Here is a 26,417-nt window from a genome sequence, read left to right on the forward strand (position 1 = left end):
TTGGCGGGTGTTAATTTCAAACCTTGTTTGCCATGAGTAGCTGTATGTCGCACCCACACTTTCTGTTTTAAACATTCATGTGTTGGTGAATGATGAGACACCCGGCGAGCCACTTGATTTTAACAAAGAGCCACTTGTGGCTCGCAAGCCATAGGTTCCTAACACATTACTGTTATACAATTCATATAAAACAAATTAATGTAAAGATATGTATATAAATTCATCTTTATAAATAATATTTAAATAATAAATATTAATATAATATTTGTTTTAGTACTGTGGCTTGACTTGACTTGCTTGAGTACTGTGGCTTGATTTGACTTGCTTGATTTATCTGCAATGCACTTGAGACTTGACTGGAGACTTGATGGTTAAGACTTGAGACTTGCTTGTGACTAGAACATGTGTGACTTGCTCCCATCTCTGGTAAATGGTAAAATATAATAATGATCAATTATTTGGCGCTACTTCAAAAGTAATATGAATCATTAAGTGGAATCAGATTCACTGCTCAGAATCTATAAATTCATTGCGATTTCCATCCCTAGTTTCACGTTTTACATCCAAGGGTGATGACCATTCTTGGGTGTAATCTGATTACAATGTAATTAGTTACTGTAATTGAATTACTCATCTGTTGAAAAGTAGTGTAACATAAAATGTTTAATTCTTATAATAGGATTACAGTTACTGACTTTAAGTAAATTACTTTTGAGTACATTGCTTGGGGTTAACATGTTTTTAAAATACAATTTTATGTAGAATATATTTAAAACATTCATTACATTTATATGTATGACTGTTTGCATCTTTGTGAAGCTGAAGGGCATGCACCCCATAAAGAGTCTTTGCATGGGGGGAAATTCAGTTATGAATATGGATGGAAATAGACATTATTTTGAATTTGTTGAACAGGAGAAATACAAACTTTTCTGTGGAATGTTTTTTTGAAAGTAACTAATTATTATTTGTAATTAGTAATTTTATTACTTTTCCGAAGCAGTAATCAATAAAGTAATCTGGATATAATTTGACAGAAGTAATTCATAATTCGTCATGGATTACTTTTTGAGTAATTTGTGATGACACAAAGCCCCCATAAACAATTCAGCAAAACCTGTTGTAACTGCTGAATGTTGCATTCAAGAGCAGGATTGTGTGTGTCTCCATGCAGTGCATGTTTTGAATTGGCTTCACTTTATTTAATTGTGTGGGAACCAGGTTCCCATGCTCTGCAGATCAGCGACGGAGCAGAGAGTCGTCTTGAGAACATTTGCACACTGGAAGTCAGTTGATGAAAATGGGCATTCATTGCTACACGATCACAGACATTCTTCCTGCATCATAAAACTCTCATCGTGATATAGTCCATGCAGCTGAGCATACAAACAAGCCTCATTTCCAGATTTCAAATTCCTGCTGTTGTAGTTGTGTTTGCTTTGACAAGTATTAGTCAAATGGCTAAATCCCCAAACACCCATTTTAATGCAGAAAAAGAGCATTTTTATCTTTATGAGGCCTGACAGATTATTTCATAATGGCATATGTACTTTATTTTGATTGCCTGGATGAGAAAGCATCTAAGACTGTACCCAGTGTTTCTCTTCGATTTTACGTTCACATAGAATGGGAAATCGAAAATGTAAACTAAATCCCTCAGCTGTGAATTGCTTCAAAATAACTGTTTGCTTCATAAACTGATTTCTTCAGTCCTCATTCTTTTTGCCATTTACTAGAGTCTGTGCACACAGTCTCAATTGTTTCTCAGCTGGTTTTGCTCCAGGACCCAGATTTTACATTGGACATGAGGTGTCAACCCAATGCAGTACCAATGTTGTTTATCATACAAAAGAAAACAAAAATGTTGTCAAAACATTGAAATTTATTAATTTGATGGTTTAATGCTCTCAGCTCCCAATAATTAACTGCCCAAAACACATTGTGGCTGACACAACCAACATTGTCACTGTTGCCATTGAACTCATATTTACTGTAGTCTGTACTGTAGCATTTGACTAATTTGGCTAGTTTCTACAATGCGACAGATCAATATGGGCCAAAATACTGTAGTTTGACTGGACGAACAGCCTTTGACATCAAATAATGTATGATTTTTATTTATTTTTTTCGTTTAAAAATTTTTAATACATATTTATTTTAGCTATGCACGATTATATGGTTAGGTTCATTTTCTTATTTGCATTTAGCATTGTTTATGTTCTCCTATCTACAACCTGCGATCAGAAAAGATCTGCAATCCATTTTGAGAACCGCTAAAAACCATTTGAAATCCACTACTGTACGTTATGTTTATCTCTAGCCTCATCACGATCACATTCCATCATGTGTCATCCCATTTAAACCAGGCCGGCATCGCAGTCTCTTAATAATTACCACAGGATTTGACTAGAAGAGTCATTGTCCGTTAGAAAATAGGAGATGCTGTGGTAAAGTTGCCACAATTTTTCCATGCAACTGGAGACTTGCTGGACATTGCATGTATGACCGCTAAGCATGCCATTGACTCACAACTTCAAAGCCAATCTCTGGGCTTGAAACTGGGGATGGGATGGTAGCAAACTGGATCAGAAATTGGGGGTTAGTGGGTGATTTTTTTATCAGTGAAGCAGATTTCCTTCCTCTTAATTGGGAGTGTATGGCACTTCTATTCCCAGTTAGGGAAACTCGGATTTGATTGTTTATGCCCACACTGGTGCTCAAATGCGCCGATGTCATCAAGGTGAGGTGTGAGATGTTACAGTGTGAAGTTGCAGAAGCATCTGTAGGTGGTGGAGCCGTAAAGATTAGCGATAGTTTAGTCTGAATTTGCGCGTTTCATTTCAAATCAATCCTCTTTTCTGAATGGATGTTTTTGAATGAATGTTGTCCATGTGGAAATGGTCAATTACTGCAAGTCATAAATTACTGACTCATAGTTCTGGTTTAAGATACTAGTAATAGAAAAGGATTTGGAGGTTCCAAAACCATGGAGAACATCTGCAGTGTTTAGATCACGTGTAAACTATGATATGTTCAACCCTGCTTCGTAGGCACTGGATGCAGTTGTTTGTGAGTGTTCTGCTGAATACTGGGCTTTCCAACAGGCTGTTATGATACAGCACTTACATATAGTTGAAGTCAGAAGTTTACATACACTTATGCTGAAGTCATTAAAACACATTTTTGAAACACACTATAGTTTTGGCAAGTTGTTTAGGACATCTACTTTGTGTATGACATGAATAATTTTTCCAATAATTATTTACAGACAGATTGTTTCACTTTTAATTGACTAAATCACAATTCTAGTGGGTCAGAAATGTACATACACTAAGATAACTGTGCCTTTAAGCAGCTTGGAAAATTCCAGAAAATTATGTCAAGCCTTTAGACAAATTAGCTTCTGGTAGGAGGTGTACCCATGGGTGTATTTTAAGGCCCACCTTCAAACTCATTGCCTCTTTGCTTGACATAATGGGAAACTCAAAAGAAATTAGCCAAGACCTCAGAAAAAATATTTGTGTACCTCCACAAGTCTGGTTCATGCTTGTGAGTAATTTCCAAAAGCCTGAAGGAACCACATTCATCTGTACAAACAATAGTACGCAAGTATAAACACCATGGGACCATGTAGCCATCGTACCGCTCGGGAAGGAGACACATTCTGTCTCCTAGAGATGAATGTAGTGTTGTGTGAAAGGTGCAAATCAATCCCAGAACAACAGCAAAAGAACTTGAGAAGATGCTGGAGGAAACAGGTAGACAAGTATCTATATCCACAGTAAAACAAGTCCTATATCAACATAACCTGAAAGGCTGCTCAGCAAGGAAATACAAATGTCATTCTTGTGTGGTAAGAGATCAGACCAGTTATATTTTGGAATTGGCATCACAAAAAAGGCCTCAAATTTACCGCTAAAGCAAAAGTGCATTTTGAAGCTGTGCACTAAAGCAATTCACAAAATTAAATTGTGACTATGAAATTATGTGTATTTGGGCATTTTGATGTGTTTGATGTTTGATGTAATTAACATGTAATCCATAAGAAAGTAACTGTAGTCCCATTTCAAGTATTTTAAAATGTAATATAATCCAGATTACATGTAATCAGTTACTACCCAGCACAGCTAAGTAGTAACATTACTAATTTAAGGGAAATTCACACTGACAGCGATTTGCATCGACAAAGTGACCATAAGTCATTAATTTTCAAGCTGCATTTTGAGGCAGCTTGATTGAAAGCAAACGTTGGTAGTGCAACAAAGTTGAGCACAACTCAACTTTATGCAAATGAGCAGTGACACCAATGGGAGTGCACACAAACTGTGTTTCCATCCAACTATTTTTATACAAATTTTGAAATGGCACATAAGAAATTCTGAATGGAAACACTTGAGATGTGTATATGAATAGAGATTCACATTAGTTAAAATGCCCATTAAGGTGATGGAAACACAAAATGATGATCTGTTTTGACCATTCATGCATGTGTTATGAGTGTGCGATGGCTTGATTCGATTGGCCCTATGAAAGGACAGACCTTGGCACACAATTCTCTGAACATAACTCTCGACATTCGTAAGTGTTAAACCTACAGCTGGACGTTAAAGTGGGTCCTCACTTTCTGCCAGAACAGTTTTGAGCGTGGACACTCCTGGCCATCAAAAGGCATTTCAGCCCTCATTATATCAGATATTAGACTTGTTCTGCAACATTTAATAAAACAAGGTACAATTGCTCCAATCTTGCAAATAAAACTCTCCCCAAAGCAAGGAGGTGATTCACACTCCATCATGACATGGCGGGCTCCCTCAAGATAATGCGCATGACGTAGTGGATGGAAACACAACAATTTGTATTTTCTTCAGTGTCATTTTTAGAAATGTGCTTAAAAAATGCTAAACATTTAGATGTAAACCCAGCTACAGTGAAGCTCATGTGATCCTCTCTTCTTGGATATAATTGGATACAGCAGTTGAGTATCAAGCAATAGTACGAAGATTTAATCGTGGTCAATGTGAAAGCCCCTTTAGCTATTTTTTCCTTGTTTAACAACTCAGCTGTTTTCAAAGTACTGAAGCTATTCCAATGAAGTTATTATTACAAAAAGATTGAGTCATTATTCAAAGTGCTTCCAAAAATAACTGACGTTTTACATATATTTTTGAAGCAAAATAAATGTTTAGTTAAATGTGCTGTATAAAAGTACAGTATATATACATGTTATTTGTTTATCTTTAATTAAATTGATTGCATAATATGGTGATTAATTAGTCAAATTAATGGCAATTTATCTCATATATCAATATTTGCAGAAAAAGTCCCTCAAAAAAAGATAATTCAAAATATAATAGGCCTAATCAACATAGTTATAAACATTATAAATTAAATGTATATAATAATTCAGATAAATTAAAGACTGCATTAATAATTGCATTATTGCGGCAAACAAGTAAAGCATTGATTAGACAATGCTAAAAGTGGATTAAGAAGTCAATATATGTTTTATTTCCATATCATTGAACAATAAGCCTGTCACTGGCCTACATTCCAAAGCATCTATTTTGCAATTGATTTTGTTAATAGCTACATTGACATAAACACCAGAAAGAAGCTTATTGCGAGAAAGCAGCGTTCTTATTTACGTGAACTGTATAAGCGTACCCTTCACTCCCGTATATGTGCGGCTCGGTTATTAAGCAGCATTCTCCACAGCAATGCAGTTTCCCCACGACGCTTGTGTAACTTACAAACAAGGTATCTGAGGAAGACTTTCCATTGCTTTGCATTATTTCCAGATATTCCAGAGTTGTTGCTGTGTTTGTTTCCTTAACTTTCCATTGCAATATACAGTGGAACTGCGCTGCAATAGTGAGGTATTCCTCTTGCATAAAACTCCGGGATTCCCTCAATGTACAAGTGCATACATGCAAACAGTCGATATTTTACATTGGTGTGTATAAATGGGTATAGTTTATAGTGTATGTGCTTTTCCGACTGTAGTCCCAGAAGTATTGAATTCTTTCTGCTGTATTGACTTGTTGTTGGGCTCCATCCTATGACGAAATAAAAAATGTCACTTATTTGTTTACATGGCCACATTATGCCGCGTTCTCCGGGAGAAACCTAGATGTGTTAAACCGCTTTCTCTTAATCCCTTAAACGGCATAAGGAAATTGACGTTCTCGTTTACATGTTGTTTCAGAATGCCTCTTTCTGCAAAAACCTTGGAATAAACAGGTTTCTAAAGTGCATGTAAACATGGTCAGTGTGTTAGAAGTAGATTTAAGGGCTGTCCTCATAAGACGCGATCTTGCATCCGTCTGCATTAATTTTGTTAGTCTATGTACACATATGTCAGATGGATGCTTTTGGGGCATTTCAAATGCTTCTCATTTTAGTGTCTCTAGCCATAAACAGCATTTAAGTTAAATATAGTTTAAAACTTAAAAAAGGCATCTCGCGGCCCCTGTATTTGTCTTTAAACAGCTGTTGTTGCCTGTAAAGCTGGAGCTGAATTGACTGTCCCCTGCTGACTGCGACTCGTATAAACATAAAGGTGGTACTTCCAACTTTAATTGCTCCATTGGTAGGAAATGTCCTTATTGTGGAATTTATGCATGGTCAGGTGGCATGATTAATAATGTTTTTTTTTTTTTTTTACGCTTTATTTTTTGTAAAATAAATCACACAAATAATTTAAATCGCCAGCCTCAGTTTTTTCCAAACTGACTTACAAATGAGGAATGCTACCAAATAAGTGATTCATCCTCAGGACAGTAACATGATAAATATCCAAATGCAAAATTCCAAATTGCTCAGAGAAGTAATAGCAAATGGTGTATGTACGATTAACACTACGAGTAACCGCTGGTTTTGCGGGTATGTTTAAATGAGAATATGAGTGCTAATAGTTTAAAGAACAGTGCCACATCTCGCAGTACATTTTTATTTGGTGTCTATGACTTCAGTTTACAGTCCTACCACTCACAGACAGCATTATTCACTGGAATCGGTCACGAAAATGAGTGTTCAGCAATGCTGGGAAATTTCAGCAGTGTGTTTGAACTCCACGGTTGGATGCAGACACAACATGTATATAAACAAATATAGGACAGAGTGAGTGCTTTCCAACTGTGTTACTGTTAATTGAGCATTCAAAGTTCCCTTTTTTGTTTCTCTGTTTGTTTCTCAAGGTTCTAAGAGGACCGCAGCTCATCGCCGTGGCCTCAGCCGATGGGACGAGCGGAGTTGACGCATCTCCTCTACAAGCTAACGACATTCAGGTGCAATACGTCCAGCTTGGAGCGGTCACCGACCACACCGGCACAGTACAAGTGAGTGTATAATGTTTTCCTTGATCTTTTTAGATAAGAGTTCATTGTACTATGAAAAAATACTGTGACTTTCAGAACTCAAAACATCCTTTCAAGTCCCCATAGAGCATTTATTGAATATAAGCAGCCAATAACATGTTCTTCCACAACTTTACATGACAATGAGCACATTTACGTGCACGATCTAACAGAGATTATGTTTATGAAGACAATAACATGTACATTCCTGGGCCAAACAAATTATCCAAGCCCAAATTGGCAAAATTTTAAGCTTTTAATGGTCTCCACTACAAATAACTGGTCAGGAAATTAGCAAGATTTAAACAAATGCACTCCTGGTGCAACCATTTGCTCATTAACTTTTGCTGCAGTAAATTGTTTGGGAAAAAGCTGGAAATTCACTTAGGCCCGTTTCCACCTGGTATTACGATGTGTCTCGGGTGATCCAATCACATGTGGTCATGGCTGTTTACACCTGGACACTTAAATGCATCTCTTGTGACCACTTGTGTTCTGATATGGAGGGGAGGGTCTCTGTTTCTTGTCAACATACATTGCAACATACACTGCATTATAATAAAGTGCGACAAAGAAAGTGCAAAAAAAAAGTGGCACACTGTTTCTCTCTGATTCAGGTGAAATTTAATCTCAACACAAATGCAACATGTCAAACAGAATGATCCTTTATTTTAAAGGAGCATTTGGTGTTTGTGCTTCTTGTCTGTTTTGATATCAGACACACTAAATAAGATCCGTGAAGCTCTCGTGACTGTGTATATATCCGCTCTTTTAAATTTTCAGATCGGACGGTTATTTATTTTTAAAGTTTAAACTCTTGTTTTAGCACAGCAGTTGATTGACAGGTAAGGGTGCTTCACTGCTATCGTGACGCATACAGGATGGATTATCATTTACACCTTTTTAGACCCCGTTTAGACCTGTATTTAACTAACACATATCTGGGTATACAAAATTGCTTACGTTGAGCCTGTAGCCATTGAGAGATGACTGTGTAAAAGATCACAATATTTCAACTTGCTGTAAATCCCAAGAAATCTGCTTTCAAAAATCTGAATAAACTCCAGAGGCATCCAAGTCACGTTGTATTCAGTAGTTATCATTTCAGCAACTCAGGTGTGAAATGTCTCAAACACATCTGTGAATTCGCCGTTATTCCTCCTCTTCCTACGAAATGTAAATTAAAGCCAGCTGACCTGTAACCAAAGAAGTTTGGGTTAAGGAATGGGAGTTTTGGAGGAAAACAGACAAAAATATATACCTTTTCATCTCGGCATTAGCTGCTTTGATGGCAGGTTTGTGGAGTGGTGGTGGAGTGGGCTAAAGCACATAACTGTTAATCAGAAGGTCACTGGTTCGATCCCCACAGCCACCACCATTGTGTCCTTGAGCAAGGCACTTAACTCCAGTTTGCTCCGGGGGGATTGTCCCTGTAATAAGTGCACTGTAAGTCGCTTTGGATAAAAGCATCTGACAAATGCATAAATGTAAATGTAGTGTAAATGTACATGACACTTGAAGGGGTGGGGCTAAAACTGACTTACTTACTAAGGAAATCAGTGCTGACTTTAATTTGAATTTAGGTCATATTTAAGGTAAAAATTCAAATATAGTTTCACAGCCCTATCGGGATTAATTTCTTTTTAATTTTTAGCAAAAGAAGAACTTACGACAATGTATGTAAATTTGTCAAACCTTATTCCTGGCTGGCAGTGTGTAGCACCTGCTACTCTGCATGTCTTTGAGGTATTCCAATGTTAGAAATTAGTTCTGAAATACTGTATATAAGGTTCCTGGAAATTTCTCTCAGATCTTCTCAGTTGAAGAATGGGAGAATAAAAACTACAGTATATTGGACATGACAGCTAACCCGCAGCCAGTGTTTGAGCACTGGAGCACAGTGATCAGCACTGTTGCTAATTTTACATGGGATGGGGGCATTTCCTATAGGTGCAGCAGCAAAAAAACAAAACAGTTTGGAACTAGTGAAATTGGAAAGACAACTATCACAATTACAAATGTTTTGTGAATATGAATGATGGATGACCACGATAGGTGAAGGCATGTGTGGGGCTGACCAGAGGTACATTACGGAATTTAAAAAGACTTGTGTCACAGTGATGAAATGCATCGGCCTTGCAGCTTCGGATATTGCGCAAAACAAGAAAAAATATTGGAAGAACCTGAAAGTAACAAGGTACAAATTTGACTATGTAACGGTACTCAGAAAGGAGTTTCTTTCACTTCAAGGGGTTGAGGAAATTCATCACTAGTGCTCATTTCACAAGCAAAGAGGGTGTTTCTTAAAGGCACAGCAGCAAAAAACAGACTTTTGTGCCAGATGGAGAGGTGGAAATGTTAACGAAAAACTAAAATATGCTTTTGCTTTATTTATTTATTATGCTTTTTACTACTATTATCAGTGGTTCACAGGGGAAAAGTAAAAAATCTAAAAGAGTAATATTTTGACTGTTTTAGTGCTTTTATCTGTTGCTTAGAACTGCAAAAGTTTTATTTCATGAAGGAATGTTCTCTGTCTCAAAAAGACCACCAACTTCGCACAGGTGTCGTCTAGGGGGAAATCCAAGTGTTGAGCTACAGGGACACTAGTCTGCACATTGAATTTCATCTCTGAAAACTATGACATATAATGGGCACCCATGCTCTGCCATTTTTGAGTAGTAGCCAAATGGCAAGAGACATTTGGTGACATTTCAGACAACATCTGACTGTCTTGCCATGTGTTTTTTTCTAGAAACCGTGGGCAGCAAATTTAACCTGCTCTTCGTTCTCACTTCTGCTATTCAGCAGCCCAGATCAGTTTGTTTTTTCTCCGAAATGTAAATAGCCGCTAGTTGTCCTTTTCCCCCTGTCTATTTTCAAATTTCTATCCCTCTCTTCCATCTCTCTCTCTCTCTCTCTCTCTCTCTCTCTCTCTCTGTCAAATCATCAACATGTTCATACCCTCCTTGATCTGTATATTTACTCTAATCACTTCCCCATGATGCCGTTACCACTTTATGGCATGCACACATACTCAAACACACTTTTTGGTTTGACAGTCGTTACAGGTCACCACATTTACCCAGCTGCACTCACGTGAAACTTTATGCTAGTTTTTGAAAAGGGTTCAGAACAGAGTATGTGAGTGCAATGGTGCTGCAGCAATTTCCTCTCAGTGCTCTGCATTTTGTAATCACTTCGCTCCAACTCCACTTTTTTATTCCCGATCTTTGAAGTGAAAGAAACTCAGTTATGGAGTGTGCTCCATATTAAAATTTGCAACACAAAATTGTGAATTTCCAATGCATCACAATCTTCATTTGAACAGGCTTGATACCAATTCTTAAACCCATAGATCAATCTTTCCCTCTGTGCGGAAGCCCTCTACAATGCCAGTAAATCACTTGCATATACAAACAAATTTCACACTATGAAAAAATGTCTGTGATTAGCCAGAGAATGTCTTCCATATGTAAGCAAAATTAATATTATACCTTATATACAGTATATACAAATGAATCAGAATTTAATCAAAACGTAATCGAATCGAGTACAAATCTGGAAATCTGTATTGAGACCGCTCTCATAATTTTGTTCAGAAAACATATGCAAACTATAAACCTCCCGAGACATTGGCACTGTATTTAGATGGATGCATTCTGTGTTTAATTCGAAACAAATAATGACAGACATTTCACTGTCCTTTGTTGTGAACCAGCCCTCAATTTTTGGGGAATTTGTTCACGAAACACTCCAGAAACACTCACGCAACTAACATGCACCAACAGTGGGGCTTTTGTGAATTGGAATGAGAGCTATTTGGTAACAGGGAGGAGAGCTAGGTCTTTACCACAGTTGCCTTTGAAGTGGTTAGGCTGGTACAACCAAAACATTTTTTAGAGGGAGACCTCTGGGCGCTTTTGGTTTAAATATTCTTAAAGGTCATTTTCTGCTTAGCATAATTCTTTGCTAATGCTTTATGAAACCAAAGAAAACGTTAACAATATGTTGTTCTGATAAAATTTTCAACTCAGATAAAACTCAGTTTTGAGGATTCCGTGATACTTCTTTTTGAATATTTTCACAAGTTTGTATGACGCAAAACACGGAAGTGCCTTCAACCACAATTATTAGTGGTAGGACGATATGATTATCTGACGATTCGGTTCGATTCACAATATGAGGTTCACAGTTCAAAATAATTTGGATTTGATATAACAACATGTAAATGACAAAGTCTGACAGAAAAAAGGCAAAATGCTCATAGATTGAAGTTCTGTGATATGAAATATACAGTGAGGAAAATAAGTATTTGAACACCCTGCTATTTTGCAAGTTCTCCCACTTAGAAATCATGGAGGGGTCTGAAATTGTCATTGTAGGTGCATGTCCACTGTGAGAGACGTAATCTAAAAAAAAAAATCCAGAAATCACGATGTATGATTTTTTAACTATTTATTTGTATGATACAGCTGCAAATAAGTATTTGAACACCTGAGAAAATCAATGTTAATATTTGGTACAGTAGCCTTTGTTTGCAATTACAGAGGTCAAACGTTTCCTGTAGTTTTTCACCAGGTTTGCACACACTGCAGGAGGGATTTTGACCCACTCCTCCACACAGATCTTCTCTAGATCAGTCAGGTTTCTGGGCTGTCGCTGAGAAACACGGAGTATGAGCTCCCTCCAAAGATTCTCTATTGGGTTTAGGTCTGGAGACTGGCTAGGCCACGCCAGAACCTTGATATGCTTCTTACAGAGCCACTCCTTGGTTATCCTGGCTGTGTGCTTTGGGTCATTGTCATGTTGGAAGACCCAGCCTCGACCCATCTTCAATGCTCTAACTGAGGGAAGGAGGTTGTTCATAAAAATTTCGCAATACATGGCCCCGGTCATCCTCTCCTTAATACAGTGCAGTCGCCCTGTCCCATGTGCAGAAAAACACCCCCAAAGCATGATGCTACCACCCCCATGCTTCACAGTAGGGATGGTGTTCTTGGGATGGTACTCATCATTCTTCTTCCTCCAAACACGGTTAGTGGAATTATGACCAAAAAGTTCTATTTTGGTCTCATCTGACCACATGACTTTCTCCCATGACTCCTCTGGATCATCCAAATGGTCATTGGCAAACTTAAGACGGCCTTGACATGTGCAGGTTTAAGCAGGGGAACCTTCCGTGCCATGCATGATTTCAAACCATGACGTCTTAGTGTATTACCAACAGTAACCTTGGAAACGGTGGTCCCAGCTCTTTTCAGGTCATTGACCAGCTCCTCCCGTGTAGTTCTGGGCTGATTTCTCACCTTTCTTAGGATAATTGAGACCCCACAAGGTGAGATCTTGCATGGAGCCCCAGTCCGAGGGAGATTGACAGTCATGTTTAGCTTCTTCCATTTTCTAATGATTGCTCCAACAGGGGACCTTTTTTCACCAAGCTGCTTGGCAATTTCCCGTAGCCCTTTCCAGCCTTGTGGAGGTGTACAATTTTGTCTCTAGTGTCTTTGGACAGCTCTTTGGTCTTGGCCATGTTAGTAGTTGGATTCTTACTGATTGTATGGGGTGGACAGGTGTCTTTATGCAGCTATCGACCTCAAACAGGTGCATCTAATTTAGGATAATAAATGGAGTGGAGGTGGACATTTTAAAGGCAGACGAACAGGTCTTTGAGGGTCAGAATTCTAGCTGATAGACAGGTGTTCAAATACTTATTTGCAGCTGTATCATACAAATAAATAGTTAAAAAATCATACATTGTGATTTCTGGATTTGTTTTTTAGATTATGTCTCTCACAGTGGACATGCACCTACGATGACAATTTCAGACCCCTCCATGATTTCCAAGTGGGAGAACTTGCAAAATAGCAGGGTGTTCAAATACTTATTTTCCTCACTCTAAGTACTAAAAGTACTAAAACTCTTTGAATAGTGGCAGTTCAGCAAGCATATTTGCTTCAGAGACGGTTATTTGCCGCATCCGTGATGCATGTACACTGGTGGCCAAAAGATTGGAAGACTTTACAGATTTTGCTCTTATGGAATTAAATTGGTACTTTTTAAGTGGCATTCAACTGGTCACAGCGTGTAGTAAGGACATTAATAATGTGAAAAATTACTATTACAATTTGAACCAAAAAAATCAGAACTTAAAATTCTTCAACGAGTTCTCATCAAAAAATTCTCCACGTGCAGCATTGACAGCTTTGCAGATCCTTGACATTCTAGCTGTCAGTTTGTCCAGATACTCAGGTGACATTTCGCCTTACAGTCTAGCTGATCCCACAAAAGTTCAAAGGGGTTAAGATCCATAACACTCATTTCCAATTATCTGTTGTCCAATGTCTGTGTTTCTTTGCACACTCTAAACTTTAGTTTTTGTTTTTGTTTTTCAAAAATTGCTTTTTCCTTGCAATTCTTCCCATAATGCCTGCACATCTGTGTCTTCTCTTTACTGTTGTACATGAAACTGGTGTTGAGTGGGTAGAATTCAATGAAGCTGTCAGCTGAGGACATGTGAGGCATCTATTTCTCAAACTAGAGACTCTGATGTACATATCTTCTTGTTTAGTTGTATATCTGGTCTTCCACATCTCTTTCTGACCTTGTTAGAGCCAGTTGTCCTTTATCTTTGAAGACTGTAGTGTACACATTTGTATGAAATCTTAAGTTGTTTGGCCATTTCAAGCATTGTATAGCGAAAGAAATCTGCTTCTTTTACCTAATATTGACCTTAAGACATGCCAGTCTATTGCATACTGTGGCAACTCAGATAAAAAATGACTTTTTTCAAATAATGATGGTGCTGTTTTTACATCAGTAATGTTCTGACTATATTTTTTGATCAGTTGAATGCCACTTTAGTGAATTTAAGTACCAATTTCTTTCCAAAACAGAAAAATCTGTACATTATTCCAAACTTTTTGCCTCCAGTGTATATGTTATTAAAATGGTTTCTTTCTCCTTTTGATCAACATCTGTTTGGGAAGAACAGAAAGGATATTACAAGACACATTATTCAATAACGTGGAGTGCATGGATCTCATCTTTATTAGATTCACATTACACGGAAGAAATTTTAAGCTTTTTTCAACAAAATAAAGGGCCATTTTCCAGGTATTCCAGTACATACATTTCTCATAGCTAAATTTAAGCACTTCAAGAACCTTGTGTGAACCCAGTGAATAGCATAGAATAAAACAACAGTGTGATTTTTATGTTTGACGACTCATTTAATTTATGATCATATGGACAGAAATCAATGTTGTAAATATTTATATAGATAAAAGTTTGCCTCGATATGGTTCGTCATTTATGTTGGTTTGTGATATTTAGATATATTTTCCTATCATTAACAATTCTTTGAGAAATTTTGATTTAATTTTTGGTTGAACAAATACTTTAACGAAATCCTCCGAGGTTAGTTGATATTGTTACTACTGACATTTTGGGCCACTGGATAAAAGTAAGTAAAGTGACATTTGTTATATTTTTGGCATTTTTTGCCTTTATTTAATATGAAAGCTGAGAGAAGGACAGCAGGAGAAAAGAGGGAACAAGATTTAGAAAGGAACCAATGTCAGAATCTTAAACCCGGGTCAGCTGTGATGCCTCCGCAACAAATGTTGAAGCACTGCACATCAAGGCTTTGGCTCAGACATGAGATTTGTTTTTAAGAGTTTGCTGACCATTTACATGGTGTGACTTGAAGAATAGCACATCCAATTTATTGGCACAGACATTTAAAAGTAATTTAATCACCCCCTTGAGTAGTATTAGCATTTGGTACTGCCCAGCAAATAGAAATGTTCCAGGTTGTTCGACTAATCGACTAGTAGTTTAACAACTGACTAGTAATTTAATCGCCCCCTTGAGTAGTACCAACCTTTGTTGCCACACAATAACTAGGGATGTGCCAGGGTGATCGACAAGTCATGTAGTTGATTGACTATGAATTGAATTGCCTGCTTGATTAGTACTAACATTTGTTACCACACAGTCACTAGGGGTTTGCCAGGGTGGTCAACTAATTGACTAGTCGTCTAACAACTGACTAGTCGTTATTACATTGCATTCTGATTAGTCAATGGTGCCATCTTGCGGTCTGATATCTCTAAGTAACAACCACACATCCAGGGATTAAGATGAATTAGACCGGTCATCCAGGGATTGCGTGTCATCTTTCCTGATTCTCGGATCACTTTGCAATCTCTACAAGTAAGCAAATAAAATAATTTCAGCTCAAATCAATGTTTAATATGCATTTATTTGTTTATTTGGCAAGTAGTCTTGTAATAAGCTGTAAAATGTTATCACTTTTGAATGCACAGCAAGGATCACCCTAAAGCAATCTGCATTCAGAATGTGCATAACTGGCTTTGTGCCGCTCCGTATTGGAGCCTTTTTATTTTATTTGAATAAGACGCTATAGTTATATAGCCTATTTGTTTGTTGATAATACTTAAGTCACCATGTTGAAGTGCTGCACTTTGCATCTGTATATCCTTTTAAGAGGCTGGATTGGGATCACCTGACCATAACGGAGCCTAATTATACATTATTATCCTTAATGTTCAAACAACCAACCTTAGTCATCAATCAATGTACCAACTAGTCGGTTATGAAAATTGGTAGTTTTTTCAAGTAACACAAGAAAGCTCATTAAGAACAGGACCGTGTACTTGCACTGCGGTGCCCAAGCATTCACATCTGTGGTTGTGTACTTGCGTAAACCATCTTCACAATGGTCCCCTCTTCCCTCTTTTTCAAGCACACTCTTTCACAGGATGTGTTGTACCGTGGCCAAATTGGTTGTAAAGCTTAAAATGTGTCTAAATGTCTCAATGCTCCCTAAGCCTTGTTATTGGAATGTCCTGTCTCTTTCTTTCTCTCATGAATACACACACACACAACATACTCGCATTTTGGCTGACCTTCAAATATGTAGCGTCTTATCTTTGTCTAAGCAAGCTGTGCCAAACCCACGGAAACCAGTTTGTGGGAAAAGCTTGATGATTTCCTCCTCTACATACTTAACCAGTCTCCATCAGAGGGCCTTAGATTTACCTTTATCCTCACTTGTTGACTTGCTTGGTGGGCTGGATACCTTCCAAATTGGTGCTGTAATTATATATCAAAGGCATTAAGGAAGATTGTTAATGGTGAAAACTTTGATGCTTGATCAGAGTGTTGGATATGCAATGTTTGATGTAAATCAACACCGTAAACCTCTGCAAATTGATTATAGATAACTGCCATTTTGTGATACACCACCTGTCAATGTGACATGGGGAATAAAACAAACAGCTGCTGAAGCATATGAATAATCGTTATGGCATGATCTTGCTGGAAAATATTGGACAGGGTTTAACAAGCTAACAGAGGAATACCTGTTTGTAACGCTTCCCACAAGAAGGAGGACAGGGAACAGGTGTTCAGCACAAGGTAAGCTTTTAATTCTCTCTACTTTTACAATACACAATATCATGCAAGCGCTTGTCATCTCTCTTTGACTGGAGGCTCGGTGTCTGCTTTTATGCCGCTCTCCTCGTGCTCACTGGAATTAGAGACAGGTGTTAGGCATAAATTAGCTCAGGTGTAAGCGCCCTTACCGCTTTCCTCTCCCGGACGGGCGCTTGACCACGCCCCCGCTGAGGCGGGAACTAACCGCTGCCTCCACACTATGGTTTTTTCCCCTGAATTTAATCGCCAAAGTCACCATGGGATACTTGTGAACATCCCCATGCACACACCTCACCCCCACCAGTTTAGCTAAACCCAAAGCCCCGGGTTGAACCAAGCGTTGGTGGATGGTGATCTGATTGCAGCCGGTATCCAGCAAAGCTTGGTAAATACCCCCCCGATCCTTACCGGAATCCGGTATGCTCCAGCCCGATAGGGGGCAGCCTGCGGGACGTCGGAGACCCGCACCACCGTCCCCGCACAACAGGCCACAGGAGTTGAGGATAATGGATAGTGTAGTTCTACACCCGAAGTTTAGCTATTATTATTATTATTTTAAATGAAGTTGAAATAACGAGGACTGATGGCTTTAACAGAAGCATTTACCATCGATAAACAAGCTTGGAGCTCATGGTTGTTCTGTTGTTAAACATTTATAAATTATTGTTAATAATCAGTTCCCCTAAGGTCAAAAATGAATTCGATTTTTGTACATTAATCATCAAGTTGTATAGTAAACAAAAATTATTTTCTGATCGGTTGCGGTTGTGTTGCATCACGTAACATTTTTGATTTCAATTTACTTATTGCCTAAAACTTTTCACATGTGCACCCCTTAACCATCATTAGCTAAGAATTCAAGAATTATTCAAATGCATAGCTTATTGACTAGGTTGCCTTTTTAGAAAAAATATTGACAAGATATTCACTTTAATTTTAAATCAAAATTGGTTCAGACAGCTGTCTGCTTGTGCCTCAAACAGATGATACGAGGTCATAGCTCGCCATTCTGTGTGAATTTCAGGATTATTTAAATCGCTCGCATCTGTTGCACAAAACATATGGTAATGATTACACATGCTTATTTTGTGTACACACCCCTTCCTTTTTTCATTTTCTCTTTTTTCTCCATTTAATAGATTCCATAGCACACATTTAATCAACAAAGATTAAAATTGACAAAAATAAAGAGTTTCTGGCCAAGATTGTCTGACAGACCAAATATTGCTAAAAAGTAGTTTAAAGAGATGTTTTTATGGCTCATTTCTAAATTTCCATGTTCTTGAACAGAATAATACAGGAGATACCCTGATAATTTAATCATTTTCATAAACTGACCCAAATTTTGTGCCCTCTTGTGGAGCTGCAGGAAATTGTCCCCTGAGGACCTTGCTCTTGCCACCTTAGATGAAAAGCACAGTCTGAGAGTGTCTTGTATCAAATCGGCTGTGTTTTAAGACTCTTGGCACATCTGGGCCATGCCCTTACATACAGTGTTAGTCTTTGTATTGTGCAGGTGTGCAGCATGTTCCCCTGGCGTGTGTTGGGAAAGAAATGACTCACTCGACAAACTCTGATGTGACTCATCCTGCGCTGTCTCCACTATTCTTCACTCCCTCTATGGTTTTTGAGGGAGTGTTTTTATTTGGATGACTGAGATAAAGCATAGCCTTAACCTGACCTCTTACTTTTGCTCTTTTTCTCTCTTGTGTTGTTTTCGTGTTTTTTATTTTGGTTTTGATATTGTTAATTTGAGAGTTTTGTGGCTTACAGTTCAACTTTGAGGCCAGCTATACTCACTGAGCTCTTTATTAGGAACACTATGGTCCTAATAAATTGCCCGACGGGGTCTTCTGCTGTTGAAGCACACCCGACTCAAGGTCGGCAAGTTGTGCATTTTGAGGTGCTATTCTGCTCACCACAATTGTACAGAGCTGTTATCTGAGTTATCATAGCATTTCTCTCAACTCAAACCAGTCTGGCCATTCTCTGTTGACCTCTCTCATCAATAAGACGTTTTCGTCTACAGAACTGCCACTCATTGGATGTTTTTTTGTTTTTGGCACCATTCTGAGTAAATTCTAGACACTGTTGTGTGCGAAAATACCAGAAATACTCAAACCAGCCCGTCTGGCACCAACAATCATGCCATGGTCCAAATCACTGACATCACATTTTTTCCACATTCTGATGGTTGATGTGAACATTAACTGAAGCTCCTGACCCATATCTAAATTATTTTATGCATTGCACTGCTGCAGCACGATTGGCTGATTAATTGCATGAATAAGTAAGTAATGACAATGTCCCTTCCCCTAATATTACCTGCAATAGCAAGCAGCAAATCATGGTTCATGGCTGTGCTTTAAACTGAAGGCTATTGGCTGTTTAAAAAAATGGATGAGCCATTTAATATGTCCCATCCTAACTTCTTGTTACGTGAACAAAATTGCGATTTAATGGGGTTTCTGAAGGGGTCATATCATGAAAACTTCATGCACAATAAGGAGTTTAGCATGCAACACCACATGACAGTTTAAACTGTGGACATTTTATAGCTCTAAGGCTAACAATTAGCATTTGCTCTTCAAGTCCCTTGATGTAACAAATGGAGACAACTAGAGCTACTAACGATTATTTGTATTATTTATTAGTCTTTAGATTATTATTATTATTAGTTTTCATTGTATATTATGTTCCCATTGTATAAATATTTTATATAAAACAACCAAATATAAATATGATTATTGCTCATTGAAAGCAAAATAGGTTTTGAAGTTTTACTATATAAATTGCCATAGCTTTTCTCATTAAACCAAAAACAAAACAAAACAAAAAACAGTTTGGATGCAGCAGGAGAATGTATATCAATTATAAATTATACACTGGCGGCCAAAAGTTTGGAATAATGTACAGATTTTGCTGTTTCAGAAGGAAATTGGTACTTTAAACGTGGCATTCAACTGATCACAAAGTATAGTCAAGACAATACTGATGTAAAAAACAGCACCATCACTATTTGAAAAAAAGTTATTTTTTATCAAATCTAGACAGCAACCATCACTCCATACCACACCATCATACCTTATCCTTGAGTAATCATGCTAAATTGATAATTTGGTACTAGAAAATCACTTGCCATTATATCAAACACAGTTGAAAGCGGTTTGGTTCATTAAATGAAGCTTAACGTTGTCTTTGTGTTTGTTTATGAGTTGCCACAGTATGCAATAGACTGGCATGTATTAAGGTCAAAATTAGGTAAAAAATGGCAACAACAAAAAAAAAGGAACTTTCTCTAGAAACTCATCAGTCAATCATTGTTTTGAGGAATGAAGGCTATATAATCAAGTCAAGTGGTTTTTATTGTCGTTTCAACCATATACAGTTAGTACAGTATACAGCAAAACGAGACAACGTTCCTCCAGGACCATGGTGCTACATAAAAACAACAAAGGACCAACACAGGACCACATGAGACAACACAACGAAATAAAATACCTATATAAAAAAACCTACATATACCTATATAAAGTGCACGTGCAAACATGTGCAAAAAGTACAGGACAGTACAACAAATTTCTGACAATGAACAGGACAATAGACAGTGCAGCGCCGACCAGTACTCAGTAGTGCAAAAAGATGACAGTTTCTAAAAATGTAAACATAACATACTATGAGATAATGTTCTATGCACATAGCAGACAGTTATAAAGTGACAGTAATTAAAGTGCAACTCAGGACACGTGTGTGTCAAACCAGTCTCTGAGTATTGAGGAGTCTGATGGCTTGGGGGAAGAAGCTGTTACACAGTCTGGCCGCGAGGGCCCGAATGCTTCGGTACCTCTTGCCAGACGGGAGGAGGGTAAAGAGTTTGTGTGAGGGGTGTGTGGGGTCGTCCACAATGCTGGTTGCTTTGTGGATACAGTGTTTTTTTGTAAATGTCTTTGATGGAGGGAAGAGAGACCCCAATGATCTTCTCAGCTGTCCTCACTATCCTCTGCAGGGCTTTGCGGTCCGAAACGGTGCAAGTCCCAAACCAGGCAGTGATGCAGCTGCTCAGGATGCTCTCAATAGTCCCTCTATAGAATGTAGTGAGGATGGGGGTTGGGAGATGTGCTTTCCTCAGCCTTCGAAGAAAGTAGAGACGCTGCTGGGCTTTCTTGGTGATAGAGCTGGTGTTGAGGGACCAGGTGAGGTTCTCCGCCAAGTGAACACCAAGGAATTTGGTGCTTTTGACGATCTCCACAGAGGAGCCGTCGATGTTCAGCGGAGTGTGTTCACCTTGTGCTCTCCTAAATTCAACAACCATCTCTTTTGTTTTGTCGACATTCAGGGACAGGTTGTTGGCTCTACACCAGTTCATCAGCCACTGCACCTCCTCTCTGTATGCTGACTCGTCGTTCTTGCTGATGAGACCCACCACGGTCGTGTCATCGGCGAACTTGATGATGTGATTCGAGCTGTGCATTGCTGCACAGTCGTGAGTCAGCAGAGTGAACAGCAGTGGACTGAGCACACAGCCCTGGGGGGCCCCAGTGCTCAGTGTGGTGGTGGTGGAGATGCTGTTCCCGATCCGGACTGACTGAGGTCTCCAAGTCAGGAAGTCCAGGATCCAGTTGCAGAGGGAGGTGTCCAGGCCCAGCAGGTTCAGCTTTCCAATCAGGTGCTGGGGAATGATTGTGTTGAATGCTGAGCTGAAATCTATGAACAGCATTTGAACGTATGAGTCCTTATTGTCTAGGTGGGTGAGGGCCAGATGGAGGGTTGTGGTGATGGCATCGTCCGTTGAACGTTTTGAACGATACGCAAACTGCAGTGGGTCTAGTGAGGGGGGCAGCTGGGTCTTAATCTGCCTCATGACGAGCCTCTCGAAGCACTTCATGATGATGGGTGTAAGTGCGACGGGACGGTAGTCGTTGAGGCAGGACACTGAAGACTTCTTTGGCATGGGGATGATGGTGGTGGCCTTGAAGCACGTTGGAACGACGGCGCTGCTCAGAGAGATGTTGAAGATGTCGGTAAGAACATCTGCTAGCTGGTCTGCACATCCTCTGAGCACTCTGCCAGGAATGTTGTCTGGTCCAGCAGCCTTCCGTGGGTTGACTCTACGTAGAGTTTTCCTCACATCTGCCGTGGTAAGACAGAGCACCTGGTCGTTGGGAGGAGGGGTGGACTTCCTCGCCATCACGTCGTTCTGCACTTCAAACCGAGCGTAGAAGTCGTTCAGCGCATCTGGAAGGGAGGCATCTTTGTCACAGGCAACTGATGTTGTCCTGTAGTTGGTGATGGCCTGGATGCCCTGCCACATGCGCCTCGTGTCACCGCTGTCCTGGAAGTGACTGTGGATTCTCTGGGCGTGTGCGCGCTTTGCCTCTCTGATTGACGTGACAGTGCTTGAAATTGCAAAAATGCTTGAAATTGCAAAAAACAAAAGATTTCATACAAAGGTGTACACTACAGTCTTCAAAGACAAAGGACAACTGGCTCTATCAAGGACAAAAAGAGATGTGGAAGGTCAGATGTAGAACTAAACAAGAAGATATGTACATCAGAGTCTCTAGTTTGAGAAATAGATGCCTCACGTGTCCTCAGCTGACAGCTTCATTGAATTCTACCCGCTCAACACCAGTTTCATGTACAGCAGTAAAGAGAAGACTCAGGGGTGCAGGCATTATGGAGAATTGTAAAGAAAAAGCGACTTTTGAAACAGAAACATAAAGGAAACGTTAGAGTGGGCAAAGAAACACAGACATTGGACAACCGATAATTGGAAAACAGTGTTATGGATCTTAACCCCATTGAGCTTTTGTGGGATCAGATAGACTGTAAGGTGCGTGAGAAGTTCCTGACAAGACAGCCACATCTATGGCAAGTGCTACAGGAAGTGTGGGGTGAAATGTCACCTGAGCATCTGGACAAACTGACAGCTAGAATTCCAAGGATCAACAAAGCTGTCTTTGCTGCACGTGGAGGATTTTTTGACGAGAATCTTTGAAGTAGTTTAAGAAGTTCTGAATTATTTTATTTTTTTCATGGTATTTATGTCCTGACTATACATTGTGATCAGTTGAATGCCACTTTGGTGAATAAAAGTACCAATTTCTTCCATAAGAGCAAAATCTGTACATTATTCCAAAAAATATATATTTTTTCCCCTCCTCACCTTTTCTCCCCAATTTGGAATGTGGTGGCTTAGTGCCTCAGTCCGAATGGCTGAGGACAAATCTCAGTTGCCTCCGTGTCTGAGACCGTCAATCCGCACATCTTATCACGTGGCTTGTTTAGTGTGTTACCGCGGAGACATAGCGTGTGTGGAAGCTTCATTCTGTTCTCTGCGGCATCCACGCACAACTCATCACACACCACACCGAGAACGAACCACATTGTAGTGACCACGAGGAGGTTACCCCATGTCACAGCACACATCAAACAGTTCAATAATACAGTTCATTGTCAATGATTTTCATTATTGATTTTCAATTTTTTTATAAGTTGTTGCAGCACAAGAGACAATTGTTAAGGCCAAAACATGTTCTACATAAGTAGCTTTGCAAGCTCGATTTTATGCGTTATTGCATTCCAAAATGTGTCAGACCGTAAATCATCATGCAATGCAAGGGTGTGTTGCATTCTCAACATTTACATAAGGGGCTCTATAGCGATTTTTTTTTTTTTTAATTGTCCACTTCTACAGTGAGTTTTCTCCTTCAAGCCAACTACTGTAATGGCGGAGCAATTTAATCTAATGGCGGTACAAGTGTTGGAAGAGAATATTCCTGAGCATGTCAATTAAAGTCTATATATAGCAGTAAAGTCTAGGCTTATAGCAATTTACCTGAATAAAAACATCCAATTAAATGGAACAGACTTTTGAAGGTAGTAACTCTATCACCCCCCTGAGTGCTAAGGTTTGTTACCAATATGGTAAAGCAAGAATGCATGTTAAGCATGTTCAACCGTACCGCGCTCGCACTTTACTTGCATAATTTATGTTTCTGGCCATATAATCAACAAAATAAGAGCAGTTTACGACAGTAAAAATTATACCTAGTTATAATGGTAATATTTTTAAAATAGTTTTAGAGTAAAAAAACACAACTTCTTAAGATTGTACTGGACTTCATGACTCAAAAATCAGGCTTTGCAGATATTTTTCTGTACTTGATGAAACTTTGGAGATTAAATACCATATTCTGTGATTCATATTTAGACAAGTATTATCTATAAGAAAATAGACCCACATTATATAATTCCTGATGCTTTTTTATTATTTTATTTTAAAACAGAATTTTACAATTTAGATTAATTGAATTATTTAATTTAATACGATTCTTATTTGTTGCCATGTTCTGCAAAAAAATAACAATAATAATAATTTACAATTGACAAAAAGCACATTGTTCTTCATCATGAAATTGCAGATGTACTTAAATATATTTTTTACAAAGGGATTGAGAAAACCTCATTTCATATGAATTACCCAGACACTTTAAAGCTCTTTCTTTCTGTTTTCTCAGGCAGAAGCTCTGACTCCTGCACTGCAGGCGGAGATAGATGTTAAGGAAACCATTCAGCTCCAGCAAACGGAGAACGGAGAGGTGGTCCAGATCCAGATGCCCGTCAACACCGTCGGCACTTGAGATGCTCACCCAAACGTAATCACCAATATTCAGCGAGAACATGGAGCTGGTTGAAACCAAGAAGAGTGGGTGCTCAAGCTCCCTAATTCTCAAAGAAACCCCCTCATCTCCAGTCAAAAGTTATTGGCAAAATCCAAGTAAAGCAAATGTGATTTGTTTATAATGTGACAGCTCTTTTGGAAACTACTTACAGTACCCCACCCATTACAGTAATAGCATCTACTCTGCTTAGTAACATATATGCTATGTTTGCTTCATTGCTGGCTGATCAAATCTCTCTGGCTCTTGTCACAGAGTAAAGCGACATGGAACAAAAAATCTTTGCAGTAACTCTTAAGCAAAGAACAAGTATGATCAACTAGATATTCGAGCAGACTGTCAAACTGTCAGGGTTTAAATCATGTGAAGTCCAATTTCCATAAACTCTCCTTGTGTCATTTTTCTAGTACAAGCATCTATTCCTTATGACATTACAAACCAGCACCATTGTAAGGTATGCTTTGATTTATAACCCTAGATTTTCAGTTCTCTTTTTGTTTTTGTGTGTGTGTGTGTGTGTGTGTGTGTGTGTGTGTGTGTGTGTGTGTGTGTGTGTGTGTGTGTGTGTGTGTGTGTGTGTGTGTGTGTGTGTGTGTGTGTGTTGATGTGGTGTTTGGGGAATATTTAAGGACCGCCCCTTCTCTCTCATCAATATTTGATTGCATTCATATTGGTTTAGCCCAATATTTAGTTTCCCATACCTTTATTGTACAAACAACTACTGAAGGTTTTGTAGAGCAGTTTACTAAAATACAGCAAATATGTGATAACAAAGAGCTGTTAATGTAGTATATGAATTATGTACTTTTCATATATATTATATTTGTGTATGATAGATTTGTTCAAATTGAATAAATGAATGTTGTTTCCATGTATAGTATCCTGAGCTATCTATGACAGTAACTGTAACAATATCTCCCAGACCAAACCTAGTAGGACCAAAGTCCCTTTCGAGGCAAGTCAGTCCACTCGGCAGCCATCTTTGAATGCTTCCCTTGCAGCAATTTTCTATGGATACGAGTGCAGGTCCTATCTACTTGAATAGAGGAAAGACCGAAATCTAAATGGCTGGTCAAGATTATGGTCAAATCACATTTCAAACTTCAGTAAAATCTGACAACAACGGTATCATACATTGTGCTTCTTTAGCTCAGATCATGAAAAAAACACTATTTTTTAGGCTGGTCCAGCTAATTCTCAAGTTAACTGACAGGTGATGTCTGTATCTAAAAGGAGATTGACTCTTGTACCTGTAAGGCAGGACTTTCTTTTTTACATTGGCCATATTGGGCGTTCTAATTTCTCCAATTGATTTTAATATCAGTTCTCTGTCTCAGGTTAAATGCAGTGGCAAGTAAAAGTATATGAACCCTTTGGAATTACATTCATTAATGTATAAATTTGTCTTAAAATCAGGTTAGATCTTCAACTGTTACAATAATGTGCAAACACAATCTGTTTTACTTTAACTTTAACTATAACACACAAATTATTTTATTGGTCTTTTACACATTGAATACAATATTCTAACATTCCCGGTTGCGTTCCGCCATTCAAGGGTCAAGCGTGTGAATGGCAAGCTCTGCGCACTTTGCTAGTTTTTAATACTTTTTGTGTCATAACCGGTGAGTTTCGTTATAAAGTCTGTAGAATGAGTAGGTTATTGTTTGATTCTCAAGTTGTAGCCAAGTGAGCCCGACTCAGTGAACATTCACTTGACCATCCGAGGAAGCTAGGCACCTTATTTTTGTGTTGGATTCGTCTAGTGGCTGGAGTTTGTTTCATGGAATAACACTCCTTCTAGAAACATTTGCATCAAGGGTCGCTTTTGCACTGAAGTTCCAGGCCAGGTTGAGAATAGATGCTAAGGATGGCCACAAAGTATGTACTTGTGTTCAACAAGCATTGTCCTTAAGTC

The 26,417-nt window shown here is 38.6% G+C and overlaps 1 protein-coding gene across 3 annotated transcripts in view; it reads left to right on the forward strand.

Moving 5' to 3' along the window:
- Positions 1 to 25,843, forward strand: part of LOC127638452 (protein BANP) — a 79,208-nt gene extending 53,365 nt beyond the window's left edge. Inside the window, exons 12-13 of one of the 3 annotated variants that reach the window (XM_052119988.1) lie at positions 7,197 to 7,337; positions 24,338 to 25,843. In XM_052119988.1, the coding sequence (XP_051975948.1) occupies positions 7,197 to 7,337; positions 24,338 to 24,460 (264 nt within the window). In that variant the 3' untranslated portion in view covers positions 24,461 to 25,843. The remainder of the gene's footprint in view (positions 1 to 7,196; positions 7,338 to 24,337) is intronic. The other 2 variants (XM_052119987.1, XM_052119989.1) reach the window with 2 other exon arrangements.
- The last annotated feature ends 574 nt before the right edge of the window (positions 25,844 to 26,417 follow it).

This window comes from Xyrauchen texanus, chromosome 46 (genome assembly GCF_025860055.1).
Source record: "Xyrauchen texanus isolate HMW12.3.18 chromosome 46, RBS_HiC_50CHRs, whole genome shotgun sequence".
Classification (NCBI taxonomy): Eukaryota; Metazoa; Chordata; class Actinopteri; order Cypriniformes; family Catostomidae; genus Xyrauchen; species Xyrauchen texanus.